The sequence below is a fragment of the Danio rerio genome, chromosome 6, assembly GCF_049306965.1.
Source record: "Danio rerio strain Tuebingen ecotype United States chromosome 6, GRCz12tu, whole genome shotgun sequence".
Classification (NCBI taxonomy): Eukaryota; Metazoa; Chordata; class Actinopteri; order Cypriniformes; family Danionidae; genus Danio; species Danio rerio.
Genome location: NC_133181.1, coordinates 4,827,501 through 4,842,051, shown reverse-complemented (window position 1 = coordinate 4,842,051; position 14,551 = coordinate 4,827,501). Strand labels below are relative to the sequence as shown.

The following is a 14,551-nucleotide window of genomic DNA, read 5'->3' as shown; positions in this document are numbered from 1 at the left end:
ATGATCACTTAGCAATGATACATGGCATTTAATGAGGGAATCACTGAATAATTTATTGGAAATGAGACAAAAAATAAATATGGGTTATAACATATTACAATACAATAGTACAATAGTGTTATAATGTTAGATTTCTACATTTCATTTTATAAGTAGGGCTGATGGAATCTGCTGACATTTTATGATATAGCTGTGTAGAATTTTGTAAAAAAAAATCTGCAGATTTATGCGGAATGATTTTTGGAGTATCACAACTAAATAAATAAAAAATAATAAATTTTTACTTGTATTTATTAAATCCACTTTATTTGGTTAACAAGTCTCTCATATAATATATCTACTAAAATACAGAAAATATTAATTTACATATAAAATTAACAATATTACATATAAAATATATGTATAATATTACATATAATATTGCTTTTTGACCCTTTAATAACCTAAGAAACCCAGGACATCCCGAATAACCTCCCACAAGTTACAGGAAAGCCTAAATGCTTTCATACATGTGATTTGAATGATGTGAGAGGCGATCTCTCTGTGATCGTTACAAATTTAGTAAACAGCTCACGTGTGTTCTGAACCGTGGGTGGTGATCCGAACGAATCACGGATCAATCCATTCAATCCAATCCAATCCACGTGATCCATTCATTCATTTTATTTTCAGCTTAGTCCCTTTATTAATCCGGGGTCGCCACAGCGGAATGAACCGCCAACTTATCCAGCACGTTTTTTATGCAGCGGATGCCCTTCCAGCCGCAACCCATCTCTGGAAAACATCCACACACAATCATTCACACACACACTCATACACTACAGAAATTTTGAGAGGGTGCTCGCTGCAGAGCCATTTGAGCAGAGCTGAGCTCCAGCGAGGGGGAGCATGAGCTCTCGCTCTGCCTCCTGTAAGCTGTTTTAATGCGTACACCAACCCCACCACTAACCCTACCCCCAGTGACAGCACTCGTAGAAGAAGTGCAAAAAAGGTGGAGCTCAAGCTCCCCCTCGCTGGAGCTCAGCTCGCCCAAATGGCTCTGCAGCGAGCACCACTTGGAAATTTTACCAATCCAATTTACCTGTACCGCATGTCTTTGGACTGTGGGGGAAATCGGATAACCCGGAGGAAACTCACGCGAACGCAGAGAACATGCAAACTCCACACAGAAACGCCAACTGAGCCGAGGCTCGAACCAGCGACCTTCTTACTGTGAGACGACAGCACTACCTACTGTGCCACTGCGTCGCCACTGTGATCCATTACACCCCTAAAAATGACACATTTTACCTCTTCCCAACAGGGAAAAACATCAACAATCAAGAATGCTTGATTATATGGTGTCATGTCTTTGCAGACAATGTGAACTATAATCAGAAAATGTGATTATAATAGAAGCCAACGAGGGAAAAACAGCCACCAACATATAAAAAGAGTAGTCAATCTGAACAGTACACAAGGGTTAATGAGGAAAGCCACGTGGTACACACATCAGTGTTAGGGGGATTGATGGACTCAAGGACTGCAGATGTTAGCGCTGTGCGGTGGCTTTCTCTCACGGAAAGGCTGAATCAGACGAAATAAAAGCGTCACACTTTTATGTGCTTTGACATTTTGATTGGCCGTGATTGAAGACTTCAGGCTGATCGCTGTGGCTCTCGTATATCAGTCTAGCCACACTGTTTACACCTGCCACTTCATCATGGGAAGTCTCGGATTCATCATTTACTCTCTCTCACATGCATACAAACACATGTGGGGTGCAGTGACAGTGACAGAGAGATGCTGTCAAACTTGAAAAATGGCGTAGAAGCATCATCATCATCATCATCATCATACCCAAATGAAACACAAGTCTTATATAATAGTGTTTTGAATGAAGAACAGCTTTCTTATATAATACCGGTCAAAGGTTTGAGAGCAAGTTTGTTTATTGCAGTAAATGAGAATGCATCAAACTCTTTTATTTTGAACAATACTATAGTAATTCATAGTAAATTAATACTATAGTTTTTGATTCATACTGCATTAAAGTGCATTATACTGTATATATTTACAAAATGTTGTTAAAATTCTACGGCATACTGTAGAACTGCTTATAGTGAAATGATAAACTGTAATAGGCAAATTTAGTTTTTACTACAGTAAACTGTGATGTATTGTAGTATGATATACCCTATAGTTGTAGAGTAGTACAGTATTTGGTCATTTGTTTAAATTACTATAGTTGTTGTGTTACTTTAGCTTAAAGAGCCCCTATTATGCATCAAAAAAGGTCATATTTTGGTTTTAGGGGTCTACGACAACTCAAAAAAACACTTTCATTGTCTTATAATATGCATTTATTTTTACCTAATTATCCCACCGACTCCCATATGATTTGTTCTGCGATTCATTTGTTCCTAAACCCCTCCTTGGCGTGATGCTAATCTGTGCTGGTTGGTCCGATGACCAAGGCCAGACGGAATCTGCGGACGTTTTTTGCTATTTATGCTGAGAATTTTGGTAAAAATCTGCAGATTTCTGTCACGTTTGGTGTGATCAAAACAGAACAAAAACAAAAAGGTGCGGATCCAAATGCAGATTTAATATTAAATAGTGCGGTAACAGTGAACAAAATCCAAAGTGCAAAGTAACAAAATAACATACAAACAACAAAACAAGAAACTAAAACAGATTAAACACGAACTAGACTTAAGCAAGATACAAGAGCGAGATCAAAAACAACATACCAGAGCTGACAAGATAGACAAACGACGCAGTGACAAACAGAGGTGAAATGGTTGTATAAATAGTCCAGGAAATTAACAGGAAACAGGAACAGCTGTGAGCCAATCAGTGTACGTGGACTGGGTGTAATGCGCATGGTATGCATGAACTTGTAGTCTTTTGGGCGCTGTAGTTAATTTTCAAAGTCTGTGAACCTCCGGTGGTCACTGACCGTCATGACAATTTCTGCGGAATTATTTTGGGAGTATCCAGCGGAGTATCATAACTAAAACCTTAATATATTAAATAAATAGCAATAAATTACTGAACAAAAACAGAACAAATTCAGATTTACACATTTAGTCAAGTAAATAAACAGAATTAATAATGGGCTAAAGAGTGCAGAGTGTATGTGTGAGTCCAATGCAGGAGTGCATTAAAGCAACGCAGTTTAACACCAATTCTCAGAAAAGCTTCAGGTCTGAGCTATGAAAAATTAAAAATTAATTTAATCACCCTTCATTTGTTCAAAACATTTTTGAGTTCTGATGAGCAACAAAAGAAGATACTTAAGAAGAAAAGCTGGTAGCTGGCAGCCATTGACTTCCACAATATATATATTTTTTCCACTATAGAAGTCAATTGGTGCCATCAATCAGCATTCTTCAAAATATCTTCTTTTGTGTTCGGCAGAAGAAAGAAACTCATAAAGGTTTAAAACCATACAGTATATGTATTACAGTAAGTGACGTGTACCTGGAGCAGTTGGCCACCTCTATATTAGCCCCGACACACTTTAGTCCTCCACACTGGGGTCGAGGGTGATCGCAGGCCCGGGTGCGACACTGGCATGTGCTGATGCCTTCCCCTCCGTCATCATGGTTACAAGCCTGCCATGTTGACCAATCACTAAAGCCGCCATCTTGAGTGAGGTTCCTCTCCTGCACATATAAACGCATAGATAATACAGCAGAACTGACATCACCAAACTTTGCTATCAGATTAATCAAGTTCAGTTTCTTTAAATGTGCAAATATGCAGTATTTTGCTATTAAATATGCACTAATTTGAATATATTTTCAGAACAGAAATGTAAACATTGGATGGAGCCATGTTTAACAATCGTGTTATGAGTTTAAACATTCTATTAGGATTATTATCCTATTAAAATAAAGCAAATTAAATATTGCAACCCAAGCTCATTCTGAAAACGTAGTCCCGTGGACGTTTCTGGAGACCGCGAAATACGTCCTGGGAGGTACGTACGGCTGCATTTCATTTTTTTAAGCAAACGCTACGGGGCGGTGTGACGCCATTCCCTATTGCGCTTGCCGGCTGACCGCTTACCTCCGTGTGGAGGGCTTTCCCGCCGCAATCAGTTTGTCCGGTCAGCTCATCGTGTGCGTTGGCGGACTTCAGATGCAGAGAGGAGGAGTTGACAAAGGCGTCCGGGTTAATAAAAAAATAAAGCGAATGAGTTCATAACAGGGTGAGAACGTGGTGTAATCTGAAAACGTGGTAAAAAAAAAACAGACGAGGATTTTTCTTTTTCTAGACGGCTTTTCTAAATTGTTGCTCGGGTTTAGGGAAGTGAGCGGGCGGGCGGGTCAATCGGTAAAACTGGTTGGGTTCAGGGAAGGAGGAGGGTGGGTCAGCTGATTGGCCGGTCGCGCAGTCAATCATTCGGTCAGTCAGACAGCGGCCTCTGGTGGGTTGACGCAAGAACAGCGCGGGCGCGAACGGCACTCGCGAGAGTCGTTCGAGATACAAAAAAGCGCACACAGCGGCCTCTCACGGATTCGCGAAAACAAAAACTTCACAAATATGTACCTCCCGGGACGTATTTCGCGGTCTCCAGAAACGTCCGCTGGACTACGTTTTCAGAATGAGCCTGGGTTGAAATATTAAGAAGCCCCTCTTTTCATTCTGATATATAGGATGAGAATAAAAGCTGGACAATTTGATATTCTCCAGCGATGTTCTCCATAAGATGATTAATTTTACTGTCAGTGTGAAATTAAATTACATTTACTAAAGTGATTTCATATACAGTGCCTCTGGAAAGTATTCATAGCGCTTCACTTTTTCTACATTTTCTTATGTTACAGCCTTATTCCAAAACAGATTAAATTCATTTTTTTTTTCAAAATTCTACACACAATCCCCCATAATGACAATGTGAAAAAAGGTTTTTTGAAATTGCTGCAAATTTATTACAAATAAAAAAGCTGAGAGATCAGATGTACATCAGTATTCACAGCCTTTGCTCAATATTTTGTTGATGCACCTTTGGCAGCGATTACAGCCTCAAGTCTTTTTAAATATGATCAGAATATGATCAGTCAGAAGCTTGGCACAGCTGTCTTTGGGAATTTCTGCCCATTCCTCTTTGCAGTACCTCTAAAGCTCTATCAGGTTGGATGGGAAGCGATGGTGTACAGCCATTTTCAGATCTCTCCAGAGATGTTCAATAGGATTTAGGTCTGGGCTCTGGCTGTGCCACTCAAGGACAATCGGTAAAACTGGTTGGGTTCAGGGAAGGAGGAGGGTGGGTCAGCTGATTGGCCGGTCGCGCAGTCAATCATTCGGTCAGTCAGACAGCGGCCTCTGGTGGGTTGACGCAAGAACAGCGCGGGCGCGAACGGCACTCGCGAGAGTCGTTCGAGATACAAAAAAGCGCACACAGCGGCCTCTCACGGATTCGCGAAAACAAAAACTTCACAAATATGTACCTCCCGGGACGTATTTCGCGGTCTCCAGAAACGTCCGCTGGACTACGTTTTCAGAATGAGCCTGGGTTGAAATATTAAGAAGCCCCTCTTTTCATTCTGATATATAGGATGAGAATAAAAGCTGGACAATTTGATATTCTCCAGCGATGTTCTCCATAAGATGATTAATTTTACTGTCAGTGTGAAATTAAATTACATTTACTAAAGTGATTTCATATACAGTGCCTCTGGAAAGTATTCATAGCGCTTCACTTTTTCTACATTTTCTACATTTTCTACAGAATATGATCAGTCAGAAGCTTGGCACAGCTGTCTTTGGGAATTTCTGCCCATTCCTCTTTGCAGTACCTCTAAAGCTCTATCAGGTTGGATGGGAAGCGATGGTGTACAGCCATTTTCAGATCTCGCCGGAGATGTTCAATAGGATTTAGGTCTGGGCTCTGGCTGTGCCACTCAAGGACAATCACAGAGCTGCTGTGAAGCCACTCCATTGATATTTTTGGGGTGTGCTTTGCTCCGGAGCACCCGGAGGAAACCCATGTGAACGCGGGGAGAACATGCACACTCCACACAGAAACACCAACTGACCCAGCCGAGGCTTGAACCAGCGACCTTCTTGCTGTGAGGTGACGGCGCTACCTACTGCACCACCGCATCGCCATTCGCTAATTTTCACAGACAATGGTGATAGTTTCATGATGTCTGTCTACTTTTATGATTTGTGTGGCACAGTGGTTAGCACTGTCGCCTCACAGCAAGAAGGTCGCTGGTTCGAGCCTTGGCTGGGTCAGTTGGCATTTCTGTGTGGAGTTTGCATGTTCTCTCCGCGTTAGCATGGGTTTCCTCCAGGTGCTCCGGTTTCCCCCAGAAGTCCAAAGACATGCCCTATAGGAGAATTTGGTGAGCTTAATTGTCCGTAGTGTGAATGACAGTGTATGGGTGTTTCCCAGTGATGAGTTGCAGATGGTAGGGCATCCGCTGCATAAAACATATGCTGGATAAGTTGACGGTTCATTCCGCTGTGGTGACCCCAGATAAATAAAAGGACTAAGCTGAAAAGAAAATGAATGAACTTTTATGATTAAAAAAAGATCAAATTATTGAGTCTTTCTTAATGACAAAAAGTCAAGTTTTGAAAGTCAGACTCACATTTCCCTGTAGACATTGAACTCTAAAGCAACCTAATAATTTATTAAAGCAGTGGTAGCCACAATAATTTAAAATATTCCTCCCTTCTGAGCACTTGGAGGTTCACATATTGCAAAGGTGCTGAGGATAAAAACAGCCTCAAATTGATCTCCATGCATGGCTAATCTTTAGAGAGCAGGTGTTGGTGGTGTCCATCAAAGGGAATACCTTCATCCACTGTGAGTCAGAGTTAGTAAAACTGACCAGGACTCAGTGCCATTTAACAAAGTTCAGACCACAGACATGCTAAAATGTTACTATTAACACCTACTGCAATGGAAATTTCAAACCTGCATCAACTTCAACATTAAAATCCGAAAAGTTCAGAGGTCTTTTCTCTGCTGCATGTTAAAAAATGTTAAATGCAATGCTTATCGGTTGGCAGTGGTATGAATGTATATAATACTGCTCTCCTTCACCGTCTCTGATGTCCTACAGGGCTCAGATCCTCAACGTCAGACTTTCAATGAGGAAAAAAGTTCAGGGAATCAGCAGCTCTATGGAGTCAGATTGACCCTATTATTCATAGAATTATGAAAGTTCTGACTGAATTATTATTATAATTAATCAGAACTTTCCTCCAATTACTGATTTTTCTAAACCAGCTAAGATACCAGCACAAAAACATGTCAAATACTGAATAATTATTAATAATAAAAAGTTAATATCACTTTTTTGTCAATATCACACACTTCTATTACTTAGCTGTTGTTTTTCCAATAAACAATAATGCATGTTACAAATATACTCATAAAATATTTAACTTTATTGATCTTAAACAGATTTTAGCAATTAACTGGATATCTTAATATTATTTATGTATATATATATATATATATATATATATATATATATATATATATATATATATATATATATATATATATATATATATATATATATATATATATATATATATATATATATGTATGTATGTATGTATGTATGTATGTATGTATGTATGTATATATGTATGTATGTATCTATGTATGTATCTATCTGTCTGTCTGTCTGTCTGTCTATTTATCTATTTTTTCTTTTTTATTAATTTTTTTATTTTTATTTATTATGCAACATTGCAAAGGCATATTTTAAAATATTTAATAATTATAACATAAATATATTTTAAAAAGTTAATAATTATAACATAAATAATAATTATAAATTTTATAATTTTAAATAATTAAAATAATTTTGAATAAAATATAGAAAATAGTGAGTCAAAATATATTAATAACGTTCAAAAACTGTAATAAAGCTATATAATAACAACACAATAATGAACAATAATTTACAACAATGATATTAATGTTGCAATTTACATACACTCACCAGCCACTTTATTAGGTACACCTGTCCATTTGCTCATTAACACAAATTTCTAATCAGCCAATCACATGCCAGCATTTTAGGCATGTAGAGATGGTCAACATCATTTGCTGCAGTATAAACTAAGCATCAGAATTGGGAAGAACAATCCATCCTTACCAATTGAGCATCGTGTCAACACCACAGCCTACCTACGTATTGTTGCTAACCATGAACAGTACATCCCTTTATGACCACAGTGTACCCATCTTCTGATGGCTACTTCCAGCAGGATAACGTGCCATGTCATAAAGCACAAATCATCTCAGACTGGTTTCTTGAAACAATGAGTTCACTGTACTCAAATGGCCTCCACAGTCACCAGATCTAAATCCAATAGAGCACCTTTGGGATGTGGTGGAACAGGAGATTTTCATCATGGATGTGCAGCTGACAAATCTGCAGCAACTGTGTGACTCTATCATGTCAATATGGAGCAAAATCTCTGAGGAACATTTCCAGTACCTTGTTGAATCTATGCCACGAAGGATTAAGGCAGTTCTGACAGTAAAAGTGGTCCATCCCGTACTAGTACGTTGTACCTAATAAAGTGGCCGGTGAGTGTACATACAATACATTATTAATATTTTCCATTCTGAGCCACAAATAGTAAAGACGTAATATTTACCATATACTAATGCTGTGACCAAAACCTCATAAAATATCAATCCTGTTTGTCTTCAAATATTTAGACATACACACTCAATGGGAGGTACTCTTATAATGTTGTTTACCAAGCCTGATGGGACAAATAAAGCAAATCTGGGAGTGATTTTTACACTGCTGCCAAAAGATATTCTGCAAATATTAGTGGGGAAAATTTAATTCACTATCACACTAAAGTTGTTATTATAGAAACAGAGATTTTAGTCTATGAGCACGTTAATAAGTAGTTAAAGTGCCCAGTGCAAGTATGCAACTTTTGATGAAGCCAAAGGTTTGTTTATTATCGTCTGAAGATGTATCAGCCATCGGAGATAATAAGAAATCTGTGATGTCTAATTATGGAGCTAATGAAGTGTCGAGAGGGAACAGGAGTGACATTGGCCAGCCGTTGTGCAGAACACCAGCATGTAATTGACACTGTCAGATGGAGATTCAGGGCACTTTTCCATTTATTTATTTATACTTACTCCCTATTTGTTTAATTACATTTTATTTCAGAGTTGTACTTTACGTTTTATTTATTTATTTTTATTTACTACTTATTTATTTAATTTAGTTTAATTTTAGAGTTGCACTTTTCCATTATTAAATTATTTATTTATTTATTTATTTATATTTACTTTTATTTATGTCCTTTAGTTTTAGTACAGAGTTCTACTTCTCCATTATTTATTTATATTTACTCCTTATTTATTTATTTCAGTTTTATGTCAGAGTTTATTCATGTATTTATTTTTTTTATATTTACTCCTTATTTATTTAATTACGTTTTATTTCAGAGTTGTACTTTTCTTTTTATTTATTTATTTATTTATTTATTTATTCATTCATGTATTTATTTATTTATATTTACTCCTTATTTATTTACTTTAGTTTTATTTCAGAGTTGTACTTTTCCATTATTCATTCGTTCATTCGTTTATTTATTTATTTATTTTATTTAATTATATTTACTCCTTGTTTATTTAATTGTGTATTATTTCAGAGTTGTAGCTTTTTTATTTATTTGTTTATTCATGTAATTCATGTATTTATTTATTATTTTTATTTACTCCTTATTTATTTAATTACATTTTATTTCAGAGTTGTACTTTTCATTTATTCATTTATTTATTTATTTATTTATTTATTTCTGTGGGGTGTGATGGCTTGACTTGGGTTTATGTAATAAATGTTTTTTCTGGAGATTCCGGATCAAAACTCAACATCACAAATAATTCACAACAGATCTGGGGTGTACCCATACGTCAACGAGTTGAATTGGGTAGAGTAGAATAGAATAGAATAGAATAGAATAGAATAGAATAGAATAGAATAGAGTAGAATAGAATAGAATAGAGTAGAATAGAATAGAGTAGAATCGAATAGAATAGAATAGAGTAGAATAGAACAGAATAGAGTAGAATAGAATAGAATAGAATAGAGTAGAATAGAATAGAATAGAATAGAGTAGAATAGAATAGAATAGAATAGAATAGAGTAGAATAGAATAGAGTAGAATCGAATAGAATAGAATAGAGTAGAATAGAACAGAATAGAGTAGAATAGAATAGAATAGAATAGAGTAGAATAGAATAGAATAGAATAGAGTAGAATAGAATAGAATAGAATAGAATAGAGTAGAATAGAATAGAGTAGAATCGAATAGAATAGAATAGAGTAGAATAGAACAGAATAGAGTAGAATAGAATAGAATAGAATAGAATAGAATAGAATAGAATAGAATAGAATAGAATAGAATAGAGTAGAATAGAATAGAGTAGAATAGAATAGAGTAGAATCGAATAGAATAGAATAGAGTAGAATAGAACAGAATAGAGTAGAATAGAATAGAATAGAATAGAATAGAATAGAATAGAATAGAGACACTCAAACATGAGGAATGTTCTAGAAGTGTGTCTTACAGGGCACTTTGTGATGTCCTGGCTCCATTGGCTCATGTTGGAGCTGTCCTCAATGGTGGTGCAGCGCTTCTCTTTACGGTCCCAGCCGCAGTACGGATCCCTGGCACCCAGACAATCCCTGCAGAAACACAACGACACATAAGGTCAATGAAGACATCTTCATAAACACCACCATAAAACTGGGAAGAGTGTGTTGTGGACTCAAAAGAGAAAGAGACGTGCAATTTCTCTCTGGTGACAGCACATAATATTTGACAAGATATTATTCAAGATACTGGTATTCAGTATGAAATGACATATAAAGGCTTAACTAGGTTATTTAGGCAGGTTAGGGTAATTAGGCAAGGTTTTGTATAATGATGGTTTGTTCTGTAGACAGTCGAACAAAATACAGCTTAAAGGGGCTAATTATATTGACCTTAAAATGGTTTTTAAAAAATTAAAAACTGCTTTTATTGTAGTCGAATTAAAACAAATAAGACTTTCTCCAGAAGAAAAAATATTATAGGAAATACTGTGAAAAATTCCTGAATCTGTTAAACATCATTTGGGAAATATTTGAAAAAGAAAAACCAATTAACAGGAAGGCTAATCATTTTCACATCAACTGTATTGTAAATGTGAGAAAAGTAAATATAATCTAAGCATCTGATCAGCACATGATATGATCTGACTGTTATAGTATATGTAACTATAGCAAAGACACTGGCATCAAATCCTGCTCTGGGAGATAAACAATATCTGACAGCACCTGCGGTGATTTATTAGAGCCTAACAGACTTATCATTTTCTCCTTGTGTCCTTTTCAGCTTCAGTGGTGTGAGACTGTGTTATTAATTCTGAAGCGTGTTTTATTGTCTTAATGATGTGTCAATGTTAAGAAGGACATAAAGACTTTTTTTAGAATGATGCTAAATCTTGCTCTTAGGAAAGATGCATTAAATTGATCAAAAGTTTTTATTAATTTTTTTCCTGTTTACTTACAGTGTTTTAGATGTACTTGTGAGTGTGTACCTAAACAGGTTGTATTTTGTATTCTCTATTTTGTTTTCCTTCTTCCTTTCCATCTCTGTCGTTGACGGCTGTTGTTTATGCTTTAAATAAATTATTTTAAAAATTAAGACACGAATGAATCATGGTTTACACAAAAAATTACAAAATTCAGCTTTTCGGCACAGGAATAAATAACACCTTGAAATGTTTTAAAATATAAAGTAGTTATTTTAAATTTTGATAGAATTTCACAATACTACTGTCTTACTGTACGGTTTTATCAAATAAATGCACCTTTAGTCAGCATAAAAAAAAATGTAAAAAAAAAAAATATATATATATATATTTTTTTTTTTTTAACGTTACAGACTCATCTATTTAAGTATTTATCTTTATTTGTTTAGTTATTAGATTTTAGTTCATATTATTTTATTTATTTATTCAGTTTTAATTTTCATTTACTCATTGATTTAATTACGTTTTATTTCAGAGTTGTACTTTACGTTTTATTTATTTATTCCTGTATTTATTTATATATTTATTTTTTATTTTATTTTATTTACTCCTTATTTATTTACTTTAGTGTTATTTCAGAGTTGTACTTTTCCATTATTTATTTATTTATTTATTTATTTATTTATTTATTTATTTATTTATTTATTTATTTATTTATTTATTTATTTACTTATTTATTTATTTACTCTTTATTTATTGAATTATGTTTTATTTCAGAGTTGTACCTTTCTTTTTTATTGATTTATTCATGCCATTCATGTGTTCATTCATTTATTATATTTACTCCTTATTTATTTAATTACATTTTATTTCAGAGTTGTACTTTTCATTTATTCATTTATTTATTTATTTCTGTGGGGTGTGATGGCTTGACTTAAATTCTTATTCTAAATTTTATGTTTTTTTCTATGTTTTTCACAGATTAACAGATTTTAAAGATTTATTAAATAGCAATAAAAATATTACATCCCTAAACTTTACAATAATAGCATATACAATCGTTTACCCCAAAACGAATATTAACATGTTTCCCAGCATCCCACTTATAAACCTGAACATCTTTTTACCAAACATGAGCCAACTGCACATAATGTACTGGAGATGCTAAAAGGCATACAGAGAATACATTTACATGCATTAAAGGTTATATAAAATTATAACGTCACGACTAAACACTTTCAATGCAATCAGACTCTATAGATGAGAGCTGGGATAAAATAATTAGCGTCATTTGCAACGATTTTGTAAGACTGACCTTTTTCCACCTGTGTGTACGTGTGCATGGGGAGGAATTTGTAATGAATTTACTTCTCTCCATTGCACGGCATGCTAAACACTGAGCAGCTTCATAAACACAGCTCCGGCACGTCCCGTAACATCAAATGTGTGTGTTTCTACAACAACATGTGCAGCAGGAATTTAAGGAGAGCCTCCAAAGCATCACGTTCCTCACATAAAGTCCTCTCTTTTACCTCTAAAGTAATTACAGGCACACTTGAATCGTGCAGATCTGACACGCGGGATGAAAAATCAAGCTCTTTTTCAAACTTCCCTATTGAGGCCATATGGTGCTATTTTAAGGTCATTATTTTGATTAATGAGTTGTTTAACATGCCTGAACGTTCAACAATCACATTATTTCTCACATACTGTACATTATTGCAGCACCTCTATTCTCTGTGTGTCTAAAAACCTTAGAGAGCTCTGATCTGTCAGCTGACCAGAGTGTGTTGTGATTGGCTGATTACATCACGTATGGGTCAGAAATGTAAATCCCCATACTCATAATGGACAGTTTCAATTAGTTTTAATATGAGTCAGATTCTGATCAAGTCAACACAGGCTCATTGAGGATACGTACTCCTGTCTACATTTCTGGAGAGCGTAAATTATGTAGCCAGAGGCACGTCTGGCTATTTCATCTTAAAACTTCCGATATGGGTTGATATGACGCCTTTGAGAGCTTCTGTTTCTTTTAGTGCTACTGCTGACCGCTTACCTCCGTGTGGATGGCTTTTCCAGTATTACCAGTATGCCCAGTAGCTCGCCACGTACGTCGGCAAACTTGGAACTTAGAACGCGACCATAGGGTTCAAGTCCAAAAGTAAATAAATAAATAAACAAAAGGCTGAAAACCTAGTGAAATCATGTGGGCATGATGGCTTTTCCTTTTTCTTGACTGCTTTTGAAAACACTACCTTTTTTCTCTCGTTTGGTAGTAAGTGTAGTTTTTTCCACTGTTTGTTGACTCTGAGAATCAAAAATCCTAAAATAGATATACTTAAATTTCAGTTTAGTAAATATAAAGTAACTATTCAAAGATCAACATTACGTTTTTCTTTACCCTGCTGTATTATTCAGTTGTTGCTACTATTATATGACCTTTTTTCTCTCTTTTTATAATAAGTGGGCTTTTTTCCAACTCAACAATTCAACAATCATTAAATAGATATAATTATATTTCAGTGTAGTAAATGTAACTATGCAACGTTCAACATTACATTTTCCATATTTTTCGGTTATTACTATTATCATATGACCTTTTTTTCTCTATTTTTGTAGTTCTGTTCTCTACTTCCATGTTAGTTTATCTGTATTTATATTATTCAAGTTGTAACAGTTACAAAATGCATTTTGAAATGCACTTTTTCATTCAGCTGAACTCTGTTGACACAAAAAAATTAATAATAATAATTTTTTTTAAATCTAAATGACATTCATTAAAAGTACATTATATTGAACTCAAGCCTACTATTTCTGAAAGCTATTTTAGTTTTCTTTGGGAAAAAGTCTTAGTTCTGTTAGTTTGGCTAAAGCAGGGGTGCCCAAACTTTTTCTTATAAAGGGACAAAAACCAAGCTTGATAAAGGGCTGTGGGCCGAAGTTAAAGATACCAAAACACATTGCATAAATTTGCCATGTGTAATTTCTTGCGTATTATTTGAAAATATATAGAAAACGTTGCTTTAAAACATA

The 14,551-nt window shown here is 35.1% G+C and overlaps 1 protein-coding gene across 1 annotated transcript in view; it reads right to left on the bottom strand.

Moving 5' to 3' along the window:
- The window catches only part of sema5bb (sema domain, seven thrombospondin repeats (type 1 and type 1-like), transmembrane domain (TM) and short cytoplasmic domain, (semaphorin) 5Bb), a 116,614-nt gene that overhangs the window by 18,028 nt on the left and 84,035 nt on the right, over positions 1-14,551 (bottom strand). Inside the window, exons 12-13 of the mRNA XM_001340262.10 lie at positions 10,568-10,685; positions 3,466-3,650 (exon numbers count right to left, since the gene is read on the bottom strand). Coding sequence (XP_001340298.6) covers positions 3,466-3,650; positions 10,568-10,685 — 303 coding nt within the window. The remainder of the gene's footprint in view (positions 1-3,465; positions 3,651-10,567; positions 10,686-14,551) is intronic.